Here is a 24,984-nt window from a genome sequence, read left to right on the forward strand (position 1 = left end):
AATTACTAATGTTTTATAATATAACATACTTACTTCAATAACCCACCATATATATATTCTAGGTATAATTTCTATTTAACCCCTTTAAATTAAGTCCTAATTATAAATCCTTAAGCAAATTCACTATAGCAAAATAGACTTTTAGCAGCGTTAAGCGCCGCAAAAAGTGCCGCTATAGACAACGCCACTAAAGATCATGGCCTTTAGCGGCGCTTTTATCACAAACGCCGCTAAAGCTCATGACCTTTAGCGGCGCTTTTATCACAACCTTTAGCGGCGCTTTTATCACAAACGCCGCTAAAAAACATGACCTTTAGCAGCGCTTTTTTATCACAAACGCCGCTATAGAACAAACCTTTAGCGGCACTTCTCGCAAAAACGTCGCTAAAAACATAAACTTTAAAAAATTATTTTAATCAAATAATATTTATTTTTATGATAAATATTATATTATGTTTTATTTTTTAATTTGAACTTTAAATATACTTTTAAGGATAAATAAAAAATATTATTTAAATTAAATTTTCTATTAAAATTTTAACTTTAAAACTAAATATAAATATTAATGAATTTAGTTTTAGAATTTAAAATAATAAATTAATAACACAATTAAAATCCAAAAGTTAGAACTCAAGTTGTTGTAAATATTAAAGTAAAAATAAAAATTTAGAATCAAAACTAAAATAAATAATACATATGAGAAACAGACTGACTAGTTGAACACATCACAAGAGAATTGAGTTGAAGCTCTATCAGCAACATCTTTAGTTTCATTGGCACTACAATTGGCACTCTTTTCCACCTCAAGATTGGAGGCAAAGTCTATGTCATTTAGAACAAACTTTGGTGAAGAATCAGAAATTCCAGGGTCTACACAAGGCTTTTGCACTTCTATTGCAGTTGAAAACCAAGGTATACCCTGTTTAGCATAGAGCAAAATGTAGGCTTCCTGGGACAGCACAGCTTCTTCTTCAACACAAGTAACCTACAAAAGACAGAACATGACCATTATGCACTATTATTCTAAGTACCATCAAAATGTTACCGAGTATATTACAAGTTGACACTTAAATTTCAAACTTAGGATGGAAATTTGCAATTTCAGTGAAATTATCAGATCCAAATGCTTGAAGAACAAGCAAAATATTTAAAGCAGTGGGGAAACAGAACCCTCTGTAAGGTATCCTTCATAAGCAAGAAACTTTCAACAAGAAACACATTGTATCCAATTCAGAAACTGGATATGTTAGTAACTATCCTTAGTAAAAACCAGAATGCACATTAAAATGTGAACAAATTCATCAACGCTTACCCTTGAATCATTCATCTTATGCCACATATTAGGAGAGGATCAAATGTAGCAAACATAGTGTCCAGAAGTAGGTCTGAATCCGGAATGTTTCACAACTGCAAATAGTTGATACCTCCGTTCCTCCTATTGCAAACAGGGTAACAAATGAAACAAGTTCAATAATCATGCATTAAACATAAATTTTGTCTTGTCTAATATGCTCACAAAACCAATAATCATGAATTCAAAATCTTTTAGATTATTTGATAAATAAAATATTTTATCTTTCTTGCCAATAAAATAAAATAAAAAAACAAGAATCAAATTAGTTCAACTCCAAGTCCTTAGTCAAATTTAATTAAACCTCAAGTTCTTTGTCAAAAGAAAAGAATATATATAAAAAACCAAGAAAACACATACCTAGTTTGATTGGCAAAACGTCGTTTTCTTTGGTAGGCGACCATTGGGAAGATTAACAATTAATTAAGAAGATGAAAAGAGATAGACCTTGAAGAGTTTTTGCAAGCAAATTGATTAAACTTCTTCTATGTTCGAATTTTTTGATATTCGATTATTGTTTGTGCATATTGCAAATTGATTAAACTCCTTCTATGTCCCCATGGGAAATACGGTTCTTCATGATCTGTGAACAGAAGAATTTTCCAGAGGTAAGTACCATCAGTGATGATAATGTAGACCTTTAGTTTGCATTGCAAGTGACACAGAAAAGTCGAGCAATTATGAAAATGCTTTATAGAAAGTTCATGGTTCCATTACAGGTCACCTGTCAACAAATATCCATGGTGGACAAGGGTAGCAGAATGCAGAGTTTATGGAACTGATTGGTATCTTGGTCGTGTACAGATAGCTATATTTCCCTAAAACTAGAAAAAGAATCGCGGATTTTCTGGAACTGGAAGTACTCACAGGGACATATAACTACATACAGGTTTGCTATTGTCAATGAAGTGGAAAAGCTTTTTAGCAAACTGCATTCATGCACAGTGACTGAAACCTCATTTCCTTCAAACGATGCCAAATACTTTCTGCACAAGAAATTGTATTAGAAAAACAACTAATTAACCCCATAGCTTATCAAGAGCCACTATTTTAGAAACCCGAATAGATAATGACACTTAAGCTATACATAATTTCACTTAAAACATGTCAGCCTGATAGGTATATGGTTGACAAAATATACAACAAAACAAAGATATGGCAGATTCCAATATATCCCAAATTTCCAAAGTTAATATAGATAGAATAATAACATGTACCGTTCGCCGGCAACATGTACAATACTAATCACTACAAAGTAAAATCTATCCAGATTGAAATTTAATTATAATTTTTTCATAAATCAAAATATAAGTTTATTATGTATTAATTTATAATTTCATTATTTTATTCTGTAGGTGAAAGACTTCATTTACCTGAAAAATGGCATAAAATAATAAAATGGCATGAGTCCCAGGCACGAGAAGCAAGGTATTGCACTGAAGCCTTCAGCTCTTGCTTTCTGGTTTTCGTATTTCTTGATGAAAGATTGAAAGAGGTACAGTCAACCCAATTTTGTTTAAGAGAAAAAGAAAGAAAACAAAAATAACATGATACATTCTATTAGTTCTAAAGGTAGCAACGAATAGGTTTAACGAATAGGTAGAAACTGGTCTATGAAAAACTTTGGGCTTAAAGATATAAATAAACTCAAAATTTGCTAATGCTTCATTTGCTTATCTAAGAGCATAAAATGGCCCTTTAAAAAAGCTTTTTGACTTTGCTATATAGATCCGAGTACCCAGATCCCATAATCAACAAATAATCAAACAATAAGTGCCTCAAAAATCAGGAAAAAAGAAAAAAGGATAGAGATTTGGAAAAAGGAACTTACTTCATGGATTGAAGATGTCTACGAAACAAAGGCTTGGAGTGAAACGGAGTAGAAGATCTTAAACGGCTTTGATTTAAGCCCATAAAACAACCAAGAAAAACTGCCTAAAATCCTGGAAATATGTATTTTCACCTTCGATGATGGATCTGGAACACCCACTTGCCTCGTTGAAAAAAGTGGTATCATTTTCTGAGTAAACGAACAGAAAACGTAACTGAAATACAGAAGAGAAAGTGAAAAATGCAAATAAACGCAAACAAATTTTTCTAAGAAAAAAAAAAAGCAGGCAAAAAAGCAAAGAGAGAGCAAAAGAGAAAGGGGGACCTAGTTTGAAGAAGAAGGTTGAAGGCGAGTTCGTTGTTTCTTGTTTGGATCAGAGGAAATTGAGAAAGGAAGGAGGGACCTTGCATTTAGCTGCTTTGGGAGGCATTGCTTTAGGGTTTCGCGCAGAGCTGAGGGAGTAATAGTGTGCTGAGGTGATCATTTTTAGGGGGAAAATTAGGGGTTTCGGGGGGAATTTAGGGATAAAATAGCACCTTTTTTTTAAGAAAATTGTTTTTTTGTGGCGTTTTTATAAAAAATGCCGCAAAAAATTATTTCGTTTTGATGAATATGACGTCGTTTTGCTCTGCTAAACTTCTTTTATTTTGTCTGCTAAAATATAAATTAGTTATGTGATTTTATAAAATATTTTTTATAACTATTTTTTATAAACTGGATTTTTATTAAAAAAACCAAGTACTCTCAAAATAAATATTGTATATTTTAATAAGAAAATAAATTATTAAATGGTGTCATTAATTATTAAGTTAGAATTATCCAATGTAAGCAATCAATCTCTCACATATCAAATTTCATTAAAGATTGAGGCGTTAATCATGATTTTATATTATTCTTTTCCGATCTAATCTCCATTTTATTAGAATTATCTATGATGTTCGATGTGTAATGATTTTAGTTTTGTATTTTATTTTTATTTGTTATAATTTGGTCCTATCCAAAATAGATAGTTACCTATCCATATCAATCATTACTTTTTTATTTATTTATCAATGTTTTTTAAAATCTAATATTTAAATATATTAAATGGTTTAGATTAAATATTTTTAAATATAAAAGCATTAATTGATTGTATAAAATTTCATCATTTAACAAATCTCAAGTAAACATTAAATCCTAAACCATTTAATATATATAAAGTTTATCTATTATCTCTTAAATAATTTAAACTATAATCATAATTTTAATATATTAAAATTAATTGTAAATTTACAATTATATTAGAACATATTTAAAATATAAATTTAAAAAACTAATTAATCTAAACCCAAAACCCTAACCCAACCCCTAAATCCCTAAACCCTAAATCCTTAACTCTTAACCCCTAAAGTCTAACCCATAACCCCTAACCCCCAAACCTTAAATCCCAACCCTTAAACCATAATCCCTAATCCATAATCCCTAAATCCATACCCCCTAAACCTTAAAATAGTAACTCCTAAACCGGCCTTAAATCTTAAATTAATCATATACCCTAAATCAAAAAACCTAAACAAATTTATTATTATCTCTTTTACAATTATATAAGAACATATTTAAAATATAAATTAAAAATAATTAATCTAAACCCAAAACTTTAACCTGACCCCTGAATCTCTAAATCCTCAATCCCTAACTCTTAACCCCTAACGTCTAACCCTTAGCCCCTAAACGTTAAATCTCAACACTTAAACCATAATCCCTAAATCCATATATACTCCCTAAATTAACCTTAAAATAGTAACTCCTAAATTGGCCTTAAATCTTAAATTAATCATATACCATAAATCAAAAACCCTAAACAAATTTATTATTATCTCTTTTACAATTATATAAGAACATATTTAAAATATAAATTAAAAAATAATTAATCTAAACCCAAAACCTTAACCTGACCCCTGAATCTCTAAATCCTCAATCCCTAACTCTTAACCCCTAACGTCTAACCCCTAGCCCCTAAACGTTAATCTCAACACTTAAACCATAATCCCTAAATCCATATATACTCCCTAAATTAACCTTAAAATAGTAACTCCTAAACTAGCCTTAAATCTTAAATTAATCATATACCCTAAACCAAAAACCCTAAACTATAGTGATAATTAATTCAATATTTTAAAATTAATATTATCTCTTTTACGATTATATAAGAAATTTTTTAATATATAAATTAAAAAACAATCAGTAATCATGTACCCAAAAAACTTTAAAATTATTTTAAATAATAGTATTTTAATTTTTCCATGTGTTTTATTTCAAATTATTTCTACGTGTCATTATTTTTTTCTGAAGATTTTAAATATTCAATTAGAAATAAATTGAATTGAATTGAATTAATATAAATAACAAACCAATTAAGATAAAATGTTTTTTCGGCACTTTTATAAACACGCTGCTAAATCCCAGAGCATTAGCGGCGCTTTCCCAAAAACGTCGCTAAAGCCCCGAGCATTAGCGGCGCTTTCCCAAAAACGCCGCTAAAGCCCCGAGCATTAGAGTTGCTTTTCTAAAAACGCCGCTAAAGCCCCGAGCATTAGCGACGCTTCCCAAAAACGCCGCTAAAGCCCCGAGCATTAGCGGCGTATTTCCAAAAAGGCCGCTAAAGCCCAGAGCATTAGCGGCACTTTCTCAAAAACGCCGCTAAAGCCCCGAGCATTAGTGGCGCTTTTCCAAAAACCCCGCTAAAGCCCCAAAAGGACGTTGTCGTTAGGCTTAGGTTTTTTGCGACGTTTTCCGAAAAATGTCGCTAATGCTCGATCTTTAGCGGCGATTTTCGTAAAGCGCCGCTAATGCTCGATTTTTATCGGCCTTTTTTGTCCAAATGCCGCTAAAAGTGCCGCTAAAAACTTGTTTTGGTGTAGTGATTACAAGATGGCACAATAGGTTTACAACAGTTTCATGATAAAAATAATAATATTTTATAACAAGATGATACAATGGGTGAAATCGTCGTATCAGTTTTTTTTTTGTTAAAATTGCCTCAACAAGAATTTCATGATAAAAGGAATAATATTTTTATAATAAGACGACACAATGGGTGAAACCGTCGTATCAGGTGGCAGTTTCTCATATAAAAAAATATTTTTAAAGCCGAACGTTACACCCTTGACATGTTTTAACAATTTCAAAAATAAAAACTTTAGGGGCGTTACACCCTAAAAGTCGAATGTTTCTCTCTTCTTTCTCCCTTGGTTCGGTATGCACGAAGAAAAGATGGAAATATTTTTGTTTTTACCACCTATTCCCATTATCACTTATGTTCTATTTAATTAAATTTTCATTTTATAATTTTAATTACTAATACTAACTTCATTAACCGACCGGATATATATTCTAGGTATAATTTCTATTTAACCCCTTTAAAATAAGTTCTAATTATACATTCTTAAGCAAATTACAAGATGACACAATGATATTACAAGAGTTCCATGATAAAAATAATAATATTTTAAACAAGATGACAAAATGGGTGAAATCGTCGTATCAATTTTTTTTTTTGTTAAAATTGCCTCTGCAACAATTTCATGATAATAATAATAATATTTTTATAATAAAACGACACAATGGGTGAAACCGTCAAATCAGGCAGCAGTTTCTTACATAAAAAAATATTTTCAAAGCCAAACATTACACCCTTGACAAGTTTTAACAATTCCAAGAACAAAATTTTTTGGGGCGTTACACCTTTAAAGATGATTGTTCGTCTCTTCTTTCTCCCTTTGTTCGGTTTGCACGAAAAAAGGATGGAAATGTTTTTGTTTTTGCCAGCTATTCCCATTATCATTTATGTTCTATTTAATTAAAATTTTATTTTATAATTTTAATTACTAACGTTTTATAATATAACATACTTACTTACTTCAATAACCAGCCATATATATATTAGGTATAATTACTATTTAGCCCCTTTCAATTAAAATCTAATTATAATCCTTAAGCAAATTATAAGATGGCACAATGGGTTTACAACAGTTTCATGATAAAAATAATAATATTTTATAACAAGATGACACAATGGGTGAAACTGTTGTATTAGTTTTTTTTGTTAAAATTGCCTCCGAAACAATATCATGATAAAAATAATAATATTTTTATAATAAGACAACATAATGGATGAAACCGTCGAATCAGGCGGCAGTTTCTCCTATAAAAAAATATTTACAAAGTCAAACGTTACACCATTGACATGTTTTAACATTTGCAAAAAGAAAAATTTTTGGGGCGTTACACCCTTAAAGTCGAATGTTCGTCTCTTCTCTCCCTTGGTTCGGTTTGCACGAAAAAAAGATGGAAATGTTTTTGTTTTTGCCTACTATTCCCATTATCACTTATGTTCTATTTAATTAAAATTTCCTTTTTTAATTTTCATTACTAATGTTTTATAATATAACATACATACTTCAATAACCAGTCATATATATATTTTGGGTATAATTACTATTTAACCCCTTAAAATTAAGTTCTAATTATAAATCCTTAATCAAATTACAAGATGACGCAATGGGTTTATAGCACTCTCATAATAATAATAATAATAATAATAATATTATTATTATTAAGTAGTTTAAATGCATCTTGAATTGGTCTTAAGTGTTGAGTTGAATCCAATATATTGTAGGGGGTTTTAGTGAACTTTTAACTGATTTTTACAAAAATTTACCAAAGGTATCGATACCAAGGGTATAGGTATTGAGACCTAGGCTTTAAAACTTAAAATTTCCAAAACAGAATGTGATTTTGGTATCGTTTTTAACATCAATATCGATATTGAAGGCTAGGTATCGATACCTAGGCCTAAGGTATCAGTACCTTCATCAAAATTTAAATTTTCGGAGTTCCAGAATACTATTTTGGTATTAATTATGTGCAGTGGTATAGATACTTTTTTAAAAGGTATCGATACCTTTTGTTTTGGTATTGATACTTTTCCCATGTTTTGAGTAAAAACAATGTTAAAATCATTGTCAAACATAATCTAACATCCAATAATGACCCCACACATTTATATTAATAATTTTTGGGTTAACTAAGTTAATATATGATGGGTAAATGTTTAAATCATATAGTGTGATACGATCCGGCTCGGGTTAATCGAGTCGTTTCACGTAGTTGCCCGATCGTCGACGAGAAGTCTTCGTTTTGATGTCGTATGAAAATTGAGTTATGGAGATGTATAAGCGGAAGCAGACAATTTGGGTTCAAAAGATGGCTTGGATTGATTTTTTTATAGGTTCGGTTTAATAAAGAAATAATTTATAAATTGATAGATAAAATGGAATGGAAGTTGAACTCAAGCTTCAAGAATGTTTCAATACTAAAAAGTATTGCCCCGAATCTTATATTGCTTAAGGTTAATTTTGATGAAGGATAGAAGCGGACCTTGACCTGTTACCTATATGGAGGTAAGAACCAAAGGTATAATAATATGGTTGAACGCCACACCGGTTTGGTGATAAGTTCAATGGAGTTCGGATTGATGCCACTAGCAAGCTAGATAAGTCAGAACGAGACTCAAACGAAATAAGATAGGAGGTAACCTCACAATCACGTTTAATAATAAAAAATGTCTAACCTTTCTTAACAAATATGAGTAAACTATTCATAGACCTAAAATGTCTATTTATATTCGGCATCTATGTTGTTCACGCTAACTTAAATTCTGTTCACATTCGTTTTTAACATGTTCACACGAAGGCATTTAAAATCGGTTCATGCTTGAAGATGGTGCATGAATTGGACGAACCACCATGTTGCTTCACTTGATGCATTCATGCATTTTTAGTCTTGAAGAATAGCCATAATTCTATGAATGTGCAGCCCCTTAATGCTCATTCATCTCCCTTGGCCGAATGAAGCCTTAATGTGGCTGAAATACTTGAATGGTCATCTTGAAAATGCATGAATCAGGCATGAAACGTCCCAATGTATTTTCCTCCATAAATACAATCCATGAATCTTTAAATACATGAACATTCAGCAGCTCCCTCTTGCATGAACAGCCCAAATACATGTGCTCCTTTAAATGCCATCCATTGAACCGAACCGTGCATGAATCAACCTTAATTGCTCCCTTTCACATTCGGCTGAACCTGCAAGGGATTCAAACAATTTAAATTGTTATAGATTCAGCTGATCTTGGACAAAACAACATGTAAACAAATTAAATAATATGCTAGGACAAACTAAAAACACTTAAATAAATGTCTAGCTAGTAATTAAATTCGGCTAGCTCAAAAAGATGTGAAATAATTAATGAACTAAGTTGAGCTAGGAAATTCGGTCATGAGCTGTATGAAAGTGAATAAATTAAAGCCAATACTTAATTTATTTAAATGATAAAAGAAACGAGCTGAAAGTAAGCTAATTTGAGCTTAAACAAGCTGATTTAAGCTCAAATGAACTGATTGGAGCTGAAATAAACTTGGGAAGCTGGAATTGAGCTAAAATCAGCTTGCAAAAGATGACAAGCCTCGCTTGGGAAGCTGACCCAAGGGTGTTCTCGGGCGGGATCGTATCATAGTGTATAACCAAAATTGCTTTGGCACCAAATGTAATAGTCTTATACTGGGTCCATACGATCGAACCGGGTATAGGGGTGTTACATCGATCCTCGCCCTGGATATGGAGCACAGCTTTAAAACTCGTGGCCGACATCTACCCCTTAATAGGCCTACAAAACGCGAATGATTAGTTACTGGGCTCGTTCCGATAGATACATTGAGAAATAAAAAAAATCAAGTAACCAAATTGGTTTAAAGATGAATTCGTTTAGATTCTTTTATTAGATATGAGTAAAAGAAAAATCCAAGAGTTTATAGATGAAGAAAATGAAAGCTGTAAGATGATGATGTCATGACTACCTACTTGAGTATGAAGATATTGCAAGTAAAGCACCACGGTTTTAGCTCAAAATCAATGGAGTTTACTTTTTTTTTTAATTTTCACTGGTACAAAGTTAATACAATATAGATATAAGTATATTTTTGATCAATTACAATCAGAATTTAACTAATATAATCTATAACAGGTTTTTTCTTTTGAAAGTTTCACTAGTACAAATACAGTATATGTCAAGTACAAATATATTATCAATCAGTTACAATGTAAAGTTCAACCAATACAATGCACAACAAACGAAGAATCAGGCAAAATTTGAACTAATCTAGAAAAAAAATCAAACAAAACCCACACAAGGCATATTTACAAGATGAGATGGAGACTCAAAAACCACAATTACAAGTGAAGAAACTTGAAGGTCCGAACCCCAACTTTTTTCAATGGGTTAAATATAAAATTAGTACTCAAACTTGTCAATTTATCCCAGATTGGTACTATAATACCCAATTTTAGCCCGAGCTCACATATGGAAACATAATCTTCGAGGATATGCAATCTTAGATATGATATGCAATCTTAGATATGATATATGCAATCTTAGATATGATATGTAATCTTAGAAGATATGATTTTCTAATCTTAGAGATTTAATTCGTAGATACCCTTTAATCTTAGCCGTTGATGTAATTGATCTATACGGTTGGATTTGGGGAGGCTCAACTATAAATAGAGCCATCTCCCTTCATTGTAGAGGAGGAAAAGAGGGAATCAATAAAAAGGGGGAGAACGATTGGCAGTTTTTTATAGGTGGCTTATTGTTTTTTTTTTCTTTTTCGATTATTTTTTACTTATTTACGATTTTAAAAAAGGGAGAAGGTGATACCACTGCGAATTTTATTTATTTATTTTATTTAGCCCTAATAAAGTGACGCGTTTCAAAGGATGGAGATATTTTCCCATTTGGGCCCTATGAGTTATTTGCACCTTTTTAATGTTTTACAATTAGTTTTTTTTATCTTTTTAGAATTAGCCCTTTAATTTTCTTTCAATTTCAATTTAGCCCCGCTGGAACGACGCCATTTTAGAGGAAAGGAGAAATTTTCCCTTCCAGCCCCTCTATGTAATTCGCGTGTTCAATTTAATCCTTTGGGTTTTATTTATTAGCAGATTTCCCCCCAGATTTTTCATATTCAGTTCAATTTAGTTTTTTTTAATTAATTAACTTCCATAATGTAATTATTTCTTTTATTTTTTTAATTAGTTTTTATTTATATATATATTTGTTGTTTTTATTTATTTATTTATTTTTTAAAACAAATATTTTTATATGTACGTACATTTATTTTTTAATATTGTAATTATTATTTACTATTTTTACATATATATACTTTTTATGTATCCATTTATCTTCCTATATATATGTATATTTTCTATAATGTAATTATTATTATCATTATTTTTATATGTACATATGTATATATATTTTAACAAATGTTTTGTTTATATCCATGTGGATATTTATTCTTTTTTAAAAAGGGCTCAAATATATATATTTTAAATACCTATTTTATAATCTATATATGTTTATCTATTTTATATCCATATGGATATTTATTCTTTTTTAAAAAGGGCTCAAATATATATATTTTAAATACCTATTTTATAATCTATATATGTTTATCTATTTTATTTATATTCATAAATATTATGTATTGCATATATATATACGTTCCATAACCCAAAAATTTATTTGTAAATCATATGTATATTTTAATCTTCATAATTTCTATGTTCATATTATATATATTCTTTTCTTCATTTATTTGGTTGGCTTTCCTCCTTTCGTTATATAATTGAGTTTACATTTAATATTTTGCATGTCATGTATTATTGTTATCGATTTTGTTTATTCATTTATTTATATTATTTCTATGCCATCGTAATATTTATTATTGCATTGTATATTTAATGTAGCATCACATCATTTTTCACTCGATTTCAAAATTTTCAAAATTGAGATAATGCTTGTATTTAGGATTTTCAAGGAAATTGAGCCCTAACGTATTGGGTCCCGATTTTCTTCGTTAAATCTAACAATCGAGCATTTCTCTTTAATCAAAAAAAAATAAGAACTCATTATTAGGAATTCAACACGTTGTGTCCTAACGTATTGGATGTGACGCATTGATTTCTCGAAATGAAGATTTTTTCTAAACAATAATAAAGGAAATATTCCGAGTTTGGGATTTTGGAGGAATTGTGCCCTAATGTTTTGGGCCACGATTTCTTAAATCTTGAATAAATGGATATTCTTTTAAATTTTTATTACACAAGTATTCTGGCCTAATTCATTTTTGAGGAAATTAGAATGTCGTGCCCTAACGCATTGGGTGTGGCATTTTCTTTCTCTGAAATGATAAGGGTCTTAATACGTAACGTTTAAGAGTTTTTGCTAAGGATTATATTTTTCAAATTTTCGACATTAAGACATTAATTAATTAACTAGGTACCAATTTTTGGGCGTCACGAGGGTGCTACTAATCATTCCTCGAACATAACTGAGTCCCGGATCCGTTTTTCTAAAACTCGTAGACCAAAGCCGTTTTTTAGGTGATCCAATCACACCTTAATAAAATATTGGTGGCGACTCCCAATTTTCATTTTTTAAAGTCGACAACCTAAATTTTTTGTTTTTCAAAAAAATGGTTTCGACAGCTTGGCGACTCCGCTGGGGATTTTTTTTAAAAAAAATAAGAGAGTCGAGCCACAAAGTTGATTAATTTTTGTCTTATAGTTGAGAAAGTATTTTTTTTAAAAATTCATGATATTTTTTTTGCATTCATTATCTTCTTGCTTAATGTATTTAAGTATTGTTTGCACTACACATTACATGAGTTGAATGATTTTACCCTTTAAGTGGGAGCGAGAAACAAGTCCTTCGTGAGGTTTTCACCTCGGTACAGGATAGTGGATTGCTTCCGGGATACATCTGTACCTATGTCTTCGTGAGATTTTCATCTCCGTGCAGCCATAGGGAAATGTATTCCCCTGAACTAAACTCGGTCCATATGAGCCTATAATGGGTGAGGATTGAGGAATTTGCTAGTTCAGGTACCCTTGCTCTAAAAGCCAAACCTCATATAATGAACCTTAGGAATCCACCTTAGGTAGAACTATACTGAACCCTAGTAGATATCCGATTAGCTGTTTTACTATTTCTTGATTATATTTTATGATACTGACTTTTTGTTTTTTATTTTGATTGCACGACATGACATTTCATTTCATCATAAAAAAAGAGGTGTTGATTCACGTTCAGTTGCTAAATAGAGAGCTTGTCATAAGGAAATGGGTTTCTTGATAAAGTGGATGACAATATGGTTGTCCGAATATGGTCCAAGAACACATGATAAGAGAAGGATGATAATTTAATGGAGGACTACACTATTATGGCTCATTGCCCAAAGATTTAAGAAGACAAAGATTATTCGAGAGCCGCTGAACTTTCTTAAAGAGAAGCCAACGAGCATCACGAGGATAAGTGAGCAATGAGTTACGGCCTGGATCGAGCAAAAAGGAGATAGAAGAGACTTCCTTTTTGAAAAGTTCGTGAGATTTATCTTAACGTTCGAATGAAGAAGAGGATCGAATGTCTTCGCCTATGAGGGCAAGGCCGTATAAATATTCATTTTATGTAAAGAGATTTGTTTTCTAGTAAAGTTCTCTAAATGGAATTGAATCAGAATCAACATCTCTTTATGCATTCATTTCATGCATTCGCATTACATGATATCATAGCATTAAAGTCCACTAAAAGACTCTAATTGATATAAATCATTCATCAGTTAATTTGGAAACCAACCAACCCACCACACACCGTTACGGTACTCGATCAAAAACTAGGGACATGGATCAAAGGATGGAAAGACTAGAATAGTTCCAAAAGGAAATGCAAGAGCAGCTTCAACAGCAAATGAATGAGCAGCAAAAAATGATAGACAAAATGATGGAATCTCAAGGGAGTATGATGGCTCAGTTAACTCAATGGTTGAACAAGGGAACTGATAAAGGAAAAGGCTCTGTGCTCAATGTTGAAGAGGGAGACAATGAGAAACCTGTCTATCCTCCAAACTTTACCCCCCAGCAAGTTGAGATATACCCGCGTAGGTCCTCTGTTACCATTAATCCTCAGCAATTTCAGGACGACGCTGCAACGCTAATGAATCTTTAGGCAAGATCAGGCTCTAACCCCAGAGCCAACCTTGTTAATCCTGCTATCCCTGACTTCGATGAAACGGCTAGAAAGGAGAAAATGAATGGTGAATTGCCAAAACAGCTCGAAGAAAAGTATAAATGGCTGGAAGAAAAATTTAAAGCGATGGAAAATACTGAAAGCTATTATGGGGTTGATGCTAAAGAATTGAGCTTGGTTCCTGATTTAGTGCTCCCTTACAAGTTCAAAATGCCTGAGTTTGAGAATTACAATAGAACTAGTAGCCCCGAAGCTTATATAACTATGTTTTGTAGGCGGATGACTGGGTATGTTAATAATGACCAACTACTGATACATTGTTTCCAAGATAGCCTCGTAGGGGCAGCATCTAAATGGTACAATCAATTGAGCCGTACCATGATTGGTTCTAGCGCAGGCATTCATAAAACAATACAGTCATGTGACAGATATGGTTCCTGATAGAATCACCTTGCAGAATTTGGAAAAGAAATCAAATGAAAGCTTTAGGTAGTACGCACAGAGATGGAGGGAGGTCGCCGTCCAAGTTCAGCCACCACTCCTGGAAAGGGAAATGACAATGCTATTCATAAATACATTGAAAGCTCCGTTCATCACACATATGTTAGGGAGTGCCACAAAAAGCTTTTCTGACATAATCATGAATGGTGAAATGATTGAAATCGCCATAAGGAGCGGAAAGATTGATGCTGGAGGAAATAACAGAAGGCAAGCCTCAAAAGAAAAAGAAAATGAGGTGAACAGCGTGAACACGTCATGATAATCGATTACTAATCGCCAGGTTCATCAAGACAAGAATCATATGTGAAGCAAGGTACTAAAAAACTCCAGTTCATGCCAATTCCAATGTCATACAAGGAGCTGTATCAAAGCTTATTCGATGTGCATGTTGTTTCACCTTTACATGTGAAGCCTCCACAGCCTCCGTATCCCAAATGGTACGACGCAAGTGCACAATGCGATTATCATGCGAGAATTACGGGACACTCTATAGAGAATTGCATTACCTTCAAAAAGCTAGTTGAAAAATTCATCAACATGGGTATTGTCAAGATGGATGGCTCATCTAGTACCCAGTCATGATTGAATGCAATATATGAAGGGGTGTCGAGAAGTGTTCACGATGAAACAACTGAAGAAGGGACCTTGTCAGATTTTCGCCCTTATAGACTTGGGAGTGTTCTAAATAATTAGACTGCAGAAGAAACCCTTGTAGTATTTAGAGATTATTCAGAGTAATGTTCAAAACACACTTGTTGCCTTCAGCCTAGAGGCAATAAGAATTCCTTTATGAAATAGGCTCATGTCTGAACGTTGTTATTCTAATAAAATACATCTTTGCATTCATTTTTTAAGCCAATATTCTTTCATTCTTTTCAAATAATTATACTTTCATTCTTTCGAATCTTCTTCCATATTATTCTTTTATTTCATTCATAATTGTACAAATGATTATTCATACATTCTTTTGTATATTCTTTGTTACCTACTATGGGTCCTCAGATATCAATGACATGACTGATGTTGTTACGGACTCAGAAGTTCCTTTTGAGTGGGATCTGTGTTTAGAGGGATCTCATGACTTTAAAGATGACATAGATTGTAGCCTATTTTCAGACTTTTTGAGGATGGTAGAACAGGAATGAAATCTTACCTCATGAGGAGACAATAGAGATTGTGACCTTAAGGGAACGTGCATAATCGAAGAAATGAAGCAGAACCTTGTTGAGTTACTTCAAAGAGTTCAAAGATGTCTTCGTATGGTCATATCAGGATATGCTTGGGTAAGCACTGACATTGTAATCTGAACAACAATACGATATCAAAAATTTACAGTATGTTCAAGATTAACATCATGAACGATGCATTTAGGATTCTTTGCAGGGATAATGCCTTCTTCTTTGGCTCATCATGGTTTAGCCCATCGAAGTCAAGTTGCCATTTATTCATTGTTGGATTTCATCTTAATTAAAGGGGAAGATCCTAAGTTTTCGTCATAGTTAAATTTCGCCCCAAAGGCTCTATGAAAGAAATTTGGTTCTGATCGAAAGGGATAACGAGGACTTGCCTAATCCTATGAGTTCAGATTCAAAAAAAAAGCGGTCAAAATCAAAATATAAAAAAAGAAGAAAAAGTGATAAAAAGAAAAAGAAAAGGAAAATGGAGAGGCCAAAGTGAAAACCCGCAAAGGGCACCTTGAGACCAAAGGGGATTTGAGTTGAAAACCCGAAAAGGGCGGCTCAAATATTGATCGGAATGGGGCACGAGGTGATTAGAGCAACTCAAATTTTAACCAGATTGGGGCATGTGGCGACCTTGCTATACCTGAATTATCAGGAAATAGTAGACAACATCTTGAGGCATCGACAGAGTATTGTAGATCTCTCAAACACATGTCAAACTTAGAAAGGTCTTCAGAAAGTTTGTACAGAGAAGTTCAAGCTACGATATCTGGGGCACCTCATCTCCATACTATTTATTTTGAATTTTTTTTCTTGGAATACTTCATTCTTTTCAAAGATACGCATTCCCAATCAATTTCTTTATCATTCTTTACTATTTTTGATAATTTATTCCTTTCGAGCTATGCTCAGAGCTAACTTTATTCTTATCCATTGTTATGACCTTTTTGCGCAAGCATGTTGCATTGGAATAATGATTAATGGATTAATAAAACTTTCACAAGGGAAGTTTTGCGTTTTACTTTATAAGTTTCTAAATAATACAGGAGCCTGAAACATGACTATTATTTAGAACGCACCAGGTTTAAAGGTTGGAAATCTAAAAAGGAAGAGTCTAAACTAAGACATTCTCTTTGGATTTTGTTGTTAAAAACATTGGTTGAACCAAATGATAAGATGTCAGGTTGGTAACAAAGCTAAAATAAACAAGCGAGCAATGATCACTAGGCAATAGGAAGAGGTTTTCTCGGAGAAGAAAGCCTTCATTTGCACATGAGCCTTTGGTGCAACACCTTAGGCATGGTGTAAAGGACCAAAGAATTTCACATTCTGTATCCTTGAATTGTGATAGGAGTGGATGGAGAAAAAGCCATATATTTCTACCATCGGGTTGTAGTGGGAGAATGATGGTACAAATTTTTGCGTCCTAGTGGATTGAACTTTGAAGTTTACAGTAGGGGCAATCTGACTAAATGGAAACGCCAGCTGAGCGAAGGCGTTATGGCGCGTCAGTGATAAAACCTTAATAAATGTCGAACAATGATAACTTAAGCGATAAAGAAAGATCACTGTAAAAAAATGACATTCTGCATTCATGAAAACATCATTCATACATACCTAGTTAGGAGCATTTGACTCATTCTGATCATTACATCCTAATCACTAGGCATGATTAGGTTCATAAAATGAATTATACAAGTCATGTTCCCTAGAGAACAAACCGGTGAAACACTAAGCCTTGTCTCCCTGAGCAACAGAGGAGTAGGTTAAGGATCGTAGATCTTATCACCCTAAGCAGTAGTGGAGTAGATTGAGGACGGCAAATCTTATCTTTCCAAGATAGTGGGAAGCAGATTTAAGCCACCAAGCCTTGTTTCCCTGAGTAGCAGCGGAGTAGGTTGAAGATTGTAGATCTTATCTCCCTAAGCAGTAGTGGAGAAGATTGAAGACGACAAATCTTATCTTTCCAAGATAGTGGGAAACAGATTTAAGCCACCAAGCCTTGTCTCCCTGAGCAGCAGTGAAGTAGGTTGAAGATTGTAGATCTTATCTCCCTAAGCAGTAGTGGAGCAGATCGAAGACGGCAAATCATATCTTTCCAAGATAGTGGGAAGCAGATTTAAGCCACCAAGCCTTGTCTCCTTGAATTTGCAGTGGAGCGGATTAAAACCTTGGATCTTATCTCTCTGAAGTTACAGAGAGCAGATCGCATCTAGTCCTATCTCCCTGAAGTTGCAGTGGAGCAGACTAAGTAAGCAAGTCTTATCCTCCTGAAGTTGCAGTGAGGCAGACTGAAGATGGCAAATCTTATCTCCCTGAGGTTGCAATGGAGAAGATTAAAGCCGACAATCCTATCTTCCTGAAGTTGCAGTAGAGTGGATTAAAACCTTGGATCTTATCTCTCTAAAGTTGTAGAGAGCAGATCGCATCAAGTCTTATCCTCCTAAAGTTGCAGTGAGGCAGACTGAAGATGGAAAATCATATCTCCCTGAAGTCGCAGAGGAGCAGATTAAAGCCGGTAATCCTACTCGCTGAAGTTGCAGTGAGCGGATTAAAACCTTGGATCTTATCTCTCTGAAGTTACAGAGAGCAGATCGCATCTAGTCTTATCTCCCTGAAGTTACAGTGGAGCAGACTAAGTAATCAAGTCTTATCCTCCTGAAGTTGCAGTAAGCCAGACTGAAGATGGCAAATCTTATCTCCCTGAGGTTGCAGTGGAGCAGATTAAAGCCGACAATCCTATCTCCCTGAAGTTGCAGTGGAGCGGATTAAAATCACAGATCTTATCTCTCTGAAGTTGCAGAGAGTAGATCGCATCTAGTCTTATCTCCCTGAAGTTGCAATGGAGCAGACTAAGCAAGCAAGTCTTATCCTCCTGAAGTTGCAGTGAGGCAGACTGAAGATGGCAAATCTTATCTCCCTGAAGTTGCAGTGGAGTAGGTTAAAGCCGATAATCCTATCTTCCTGAAGTTGCAGTGGAGTGGATTAAAACCTTGGATCTTATCTCTCTGAAGTTGCAGAGAGCAGATCACATCAAGTCTTATCCTCCTGAAGTTGCAGTGAGGTAGACTGAAGATGGCAAATCTTATCTCCCTGAAGTTGCAGTGGAGCAGGTTAAAGCCGATAATCCTATCTTCCTGAAGTTGCAGTGGAGTGGATTAAAACCTTAGATCTTATCTCTCTGAAGTTACAGAGAGCAGATCGCATCTAGTCTTATCTCCCTGTAGTTGCAGTGGAGCAGACTAAGTAATCAAGTCTTATCCTCCTGAAGTTGCAGTGAGGAAGACTGAAGATGGCGAATCTTATCTCCCTGAAGTTGCAGTGGGGCATACTAAATAAACAAATCCTGTCTCCCTGAAGTTGCAGTGGAGCGGATTAAAACCACAGATCTTATCTCTCTGAAGTTGCAGTAGAGTAGATCACATCGAGTCTTATCTTCCTGAAGTTACAGTGGAGCAGACTCAAGAAAGCAAGCCTTATCCCCCTGAAATTGCAGTGGGGCATACTAAATAAACAAATCCTGTCTCCCTAAGTTGTAGTGGAGTGGATTAGAGTGATGGATTTTATCTCTCTGAAATTACAGTTAAGCAGATTAAAAGTTATGAGCCACCAATCCTATCTCTCCGACGTTGCGGTGGAGTGGATCGAGAAACCAATTCCTATACCTCTGAAGATGCAGTAAGATGGATATGGCTGCTTGAAGAAGAAGAGCACCAAGATCCAGCGTGACCGGGCAAAAATTGGCCATTTCTAAAGTTCTTGCTCCGTTCCTGTTACACGACAACGAGCAAAAAGGGGCAGCTGTAATACCCAATTTTAGCCCAGGCTTACATATGGAAACATAATCTTCGAGGATATGCAATCTTAGATATGATATGTAGTCTTAGAAGATATGATTTTGTAATCTTAGAGATTTAATTTGTAGATACCCTTTAATCTTAGCCGTTGATGTAATTGATCTGTACCGTTGGATTTGGGGAGGCTCAACTATAAATAGAGCCCTCTCCCTTCATTGTAGAGGAGGAAAAGAGGGAATCAATAAAAAAAGGGGAGAACGATTGGCAGTTTTTTATAGGTGGCTTACTTTTCTTTTTCTTTTTCGATTATTTTTTACTTATTTACGATTTTAAAAAAGGGAAAAGGTGATACCGCTGCGAATTTTATTTATTTATTTTATTTAGCCCTAATAAAGTGACGCGTTTCAAAGGATGGAGATATTTTCCCATTCGAGCCCTATGAGTTATTCGCACCTTTTTAATGTTTTACAATTAGTTTTTTTTATCTTTTTAGAATTAGCCCTTTAATTTGCTTTCAATTTCAATTTAGCCCCGCTGGAACGACGCCGTTTTAGAGAAGAGGAGAAAATTTCCCTTCCAGCCCCTCTATGTAATTCGCGTGTTGAATTTAATCCTTTGGGTTTTATTTATTTGTAGATTTTCCCCCAGATTTTTCATATTCAGTTCAATTTAGTTTTTTTCCTTTTTTTAAAATTAATTAACTTTCATAATGTAATTATTTCTTTTATTTTTTAATTAGTTTTTATTTATATATATATTTGTTGTTTTTATTTCTTTATTTTTTAAAACAAATATTTTTATATGTACGTATATTTATTTTTAATATTGTAATTATTATTTAATATTTATATATATATATACTTTTATGTATCCATTTATCTTCCTATATATATGTATATTTTCTATAATGTAATTATTATTATCATTATTTTTATATGTACATATGTATATATATTTTAACAAATGTTTTGTTTATATCCATATGGATATTTATTCTTTTTAAAAAGGGCTCAAATATATATATTTTAAATACCTATTTTATAATCTATATATGTTTATCTATTTTTCTTTATATTCATAAATATTATGTATTGCATATATATACATTCCATAACCCAAAAATTTATTTGTAAATCATATGTATATTTTAATCTTCATAATTTCTATGTTCATATTATATATATTCTTTTCTTCATTTATTTGGTTGGCTTTCCTCCTTTCGTTATATAATTGAGGTTACATTTAATATTTTGCATGTCATGGATTATTGTTATCGATTTTTTTATTCATTTATTCATATTATTTCTATGCCATCATAATATTTATTATTGCATTGTATATTTAATGTAGCATCACATCATTTTTCACTCGATTTCAAAATTTTCAAAATTGAGATAATGCTTGTATTTAGGATTTTCAAGGAAATTGAACCCTAACGTATTGGGTTCGATTTTCTTCGTTAAATCTAACAATCGAGCATTTCTTTTTAATCAAAAATAAGAACTCATTATTGGGAATTCAACACGTTGTGTCCTAACGTATTGGATGTGACGCATTGATTTCTCGAAATGAAGATTTTTCTAAAAATAATAAAGGAAATATTCGAGTTTGGGATTTTGGAGGAATTGTGCCCTAACGTATTGGGCCGCGATTTCTTAAATCTTGAATAAATGGATATTCTTTTAAATTTTTATTACACAAGTATTCTGGCCTAATTCATTTTTTAGGAAATTAGAATGTCGTGCCCTAACGCATTGGGTGTGGCATTTTCTTTCTCTGAAATGATAAGGGTCTTAATACGTAACGTTTAAGAGTTTTTGCTAAGGATTATATTTTTCAAATTTTCGATATTAAGGCATTAATTAATTAACTAGGTACCAATTTTTGGGCGTTACGAGGGTGCTAATCCTTCCTCGAACGTAACTGACTCCCGGATCCGTTTTTCTAAAACTCGTAGACCAAATCCGTTTTTTTAGGTGATCCAATCACACCTTAATAAAAGATTGGTGGCGACTCCCAATTTTCATTTTTTAAAGTCGACAACCTAAATTTTTTGTTTTTCAAAAAAATGGTTTCAACAGGTACTTATAGTTTTTTTGTCCCAGATTGGTATTCAAACTTTTTCTTCTATCAACTAAATCGATACCTGAGTCTAATGCCGTTAAGTCTAGGACATGTGGCAGAATAAGATTGTGACACGTGGTTTAAATAACGTCATGCTGATGTTATAATCTTAAAAATTATTTTTTTTCTTTTGACTTTTTCTCCTCCCCCAAATTTTTTTGTCTCTTCTTCTTCTTCTTCTTCTTCTTCTTCTTCTTCTTTGGCAATGACAGAATTGCTCCACACTAGACGAGGATCTTTTTCTTTGAAATGCTGTAATAAAGTCGTATTCTCATGGACATGAGGCACGCCAAGCTTTTATTATTCTCTATTTAATGCTTAAAATAAGGTTCCTTTTGATAAAATCTCGTTGCCTTTGGTGCTTAAAGCCTGCTCTCAATTGGGCATACATTTCGTTATAGGGATAGGGTCTTTCCGGTCAAGTCTCGCCTACTATTGTGGGGCTAAAATGTCTCTCTAGTTTGTACTTGCATTACAATTCTCTGTCTGGGGAGATACCTAAAGAACTCTCCAATCTTCAAGAGTTAATTGATATTTATCTTAAAGATAATAATTGTCTAGTACCATTCCTCATCATATTGGTAACATGGCTACTTTACAAGGTTAATTCATCATTTGGCTTCTGAATTTTCGTTTATTTTTAGTTTTCATAGTAGTAACAGTAAATCTTTTACCTTGTAGTTGTGGATTTATGTTACAATCAGTTGACAGGGAATATACCTACAGAGATAGGGGATTTGAAGGGATTAAGTGTGATTTCTTTGTAGTGAAATAGGCTAGATGGTAAAATTCTAGCTAGCTTAGAGAACTTGGTAATGTTAAGAAGACTTTATTTGAGCTACAATAGTCTCTTTTGTGAAATTCCTATAATATTAGCTAATATTCTACAATTGGAAACTCTGGATGTTCAAAAGAATACGCTATATGGAAATGTCCCTTCAGGTAACATTGATTAAATATTGTTCATATATAATAATTCATGCTCTTCATGTAAACTTATATTGATTTGTAATCTATAATGAATGAAAACCAAGGTTTTAAGAGATTAAATGGAAGGTTCCTTGGTGAGAATAATAGAGGTTTATGTGGAACAGGCTTTCCAACATTGAGAGTCTGTACACATTTTGACAATATGAACATGATAAGCTATAAAAGTAACATATCTTAATCCCATTCTTAATGCATTTTTGGATGATTAATTATGCAAATTAATGAATTTGATGCTCCTAATCCTTTAAATTCATGTTTCTATACTTAGGCGAGTATTTGGGAGTGAAAGGAGCAAAAAAGAGCTAAAATCAGACAAAGAGAGTTATTTTCAGGATCCACATGGCCTGGGCATTTTCACATGGGCTGGACACACGCCCATGTGCCAACTTGTGTCAATTTCGCACCCTGTTTCCCAAATACACGGAAAAACCCAATTTTTAGGCTTTCTGAGCATTCTAAAGTCTATAAATACCCATTAGAAGAAGACATAAGTGGGTAATCAAAGAAGATCGAAGAAAACACTCGAAGAACACCATCAGAATCAACTCGGAAGCAGATCGCCTTCAAGATTAAAGACCTTCTTTTAATTTCTTTTGAAGTTTAATTGAGTTTCTTTATGCCTTTTGGTTATTTTAACTTTGAGATGTTTCTATTCAGGATCATGAACTAAATTCCCTAGATTCCTAGGGGGATGAAACCTATGATGAATTCTTTTATCCAATTTCTGTTTTTACGCGATAAATACTTGATTCTTGTTCTCAATTATGTATGCTTATTTTTTGTTTTAATATTTCCGGGATATTAATTCATGGAGCAAAAGTCCCTGTTTAAGAGTAGATCTAGCATAATTGAATGGAGTTGCATGCAATCCTAGAAATAGGACGACATAAATCTACCGAATTAGAGTCAAATCTAATAGGGGAATCTATAGATCGAGTTAATACGACGATAGGGGTTTTAATTAGAAAGAGATTTCAATACCTAGAGTCAGATGTTCTTACTCTTGAAAGAGATATTAACATAATTTAGGGATTTTTACGAATCAATACACAAGTGAATAAATCATTTAATTCAGATTCATAATAAAAGGTAAAGTCTAGGTGGATTCTTTCCTGGGTATTATCTATCTCATTGGTTAATATTCGATTATTTCCTCGATTCATTCTCTGTTGCATTCTTAGATAAATTAGTTTAGTAATTTTAGATTAAAACACATTCACCCTAATTTTTTGGCTAGATAATAAGAAGACGGTAATTACTAGTACTTTTAGTCCCTATGGATATGATATTCCCTACTCACCATAGCTATACTATTGTTCGATAGGTGCACTTGTCTTTGTCGTATTTATAGTTAGTTTAGTGACAAACAGAACATCAACCAGCTTGAACCTTTCCGATTTGATCTAAATTACATGGTTCAAGGGGTTAACTCGCATATAGTACATAACAAAGACATTGCAACCACACTCATTGCTTGAATAAACTGAGATTCCTGAGATTACCTATTATTACAGGGGTTATTACAGTCAGTTTCATTTTTATGTTGTTGTATTTCTTGCAATTTTCCACTACAGTAGGAAGAAACAAAAGATTGGAAACACATGTGAATCTTTCGATGGGCGTCTTAGCATTGACCACCAAGAAAGGAACTTCAAAGGAATGGAAATGTTTCTCCGCTTGTATCACTTGAATATTTATATGGATGGGATCCATTACGTGATGGACAGGACAACATTGGATTTTCCAAGGAACATTTAGATAAGTTCATATTCAATCTAGAAGAAGTCAAGTCCGCAACTCGGTGATTTTTCGAGTTAAACTTACTGGGAAAGCCCAATTTCTCATCAGTGTACAAAGGAGTACTAAGAGATGGTTCTGTTGTAGCCATTAGAAGCATAAATGTGACCAACTGTAAATTAAAAAAAGCAGAGTTTGTTAAAGGCTTGTACTTATTAACCTCATTGATACATGAAAACCTCGTTAGGCTTCGAGGGTTTTGTTGTTCAAAGGGCAAAGGTGAATGTTTTCTCATTTATGACTTTGCTTCTAAGGGAAACTTGTCTAAGTATCTTGGCATCTAA

General features: G+C 33.1%; 1 protein-coding gene and 1 pseudogene across 10 annotated transcripts; one reads left to right on the top strand and one right to left on the bottom strand.

Moving 5' to 3' along the window:
• Positions 1–623: 623 nt before the first annotated feature.
• LOC105799528 (ubiquitin carboxyl-terminal hydrolase 20-like) lies at positions 624–3,678 on the bottom strand. Of its 10 annotated transcripts, none has more exons than XR_008198000.1 (7): positions 3,507–3,678; positions 3,183–3,371; positions 2,725–2,825; positions 2,239–2,337; positions 1,712–1,934; positions 1,313–1,435; positions 624–985 (listed from the first exon to the last, which is right to left on the bottom strand). XR_008198000.1 is itself a non-coding variant. In XM_052633799.1 (3 exons), the coding sequence occupies exons 2-3, from the start codon at positions 1,337–1,339 to the stop codon at positions 713–715; spliced, it is 300 nt and encodes a 99-aa protein (XP_052489759.1). In that variant the 5' UTR covers positions 1,340–1,435; positions 1,712–2,715; the 3' UTR covers positions 624–712. The 10 variants fall into 10 exon arrangements, 1 of the variants encoding a protein (XP_052489759.1); XR_008197998.1 differs by having other exon boundaries at positions 2,219–2,337; XR_001135598.2 differs by having other exon boundaries at positions 2,076–2,337.
• Positions 3,679–22,931: 19,253 nt separating this feature from the next.
• On the top strand, positions 22,932–24,984 carry LOC105763249 (LRR receptor kinase SERL2-like; annotated as a pseudogene).

The sequence above is a fragment of the Gossypium raimondii genome, chromosome 7 (genome assembly GCF_025698545.1).
Source record: "Gossypium raimondii isolate GPD5lz chromosome 7, ASM2569854v1, whole genome shotgun sequence".
Taxonomy (NCBI): domain Eukaryota; kingdom Viridiplantae; phylum Streptophyta; class Magnoliopsida; order Malvales; family Malvaceae; genus Gossypium; species Gossypium raimondii.

What these genes read in the sequence shown, in the direction of transcription:
- LOC105799528 (XM_052633799.1), bottom strand. Translation starts at nt 1,339, where the DNA reads ATGTGGCATAAGATGAATGATTCAAGG. An exon ending in ATAAGATGAATGATTCAAGG is followed by an intron (nt 986 to 1,312) that starts GTAAGCGTTGAT and finishes TGTCTTTTGTAG; the next exon opens with GTTACTTGTGTTGAAGAAGA.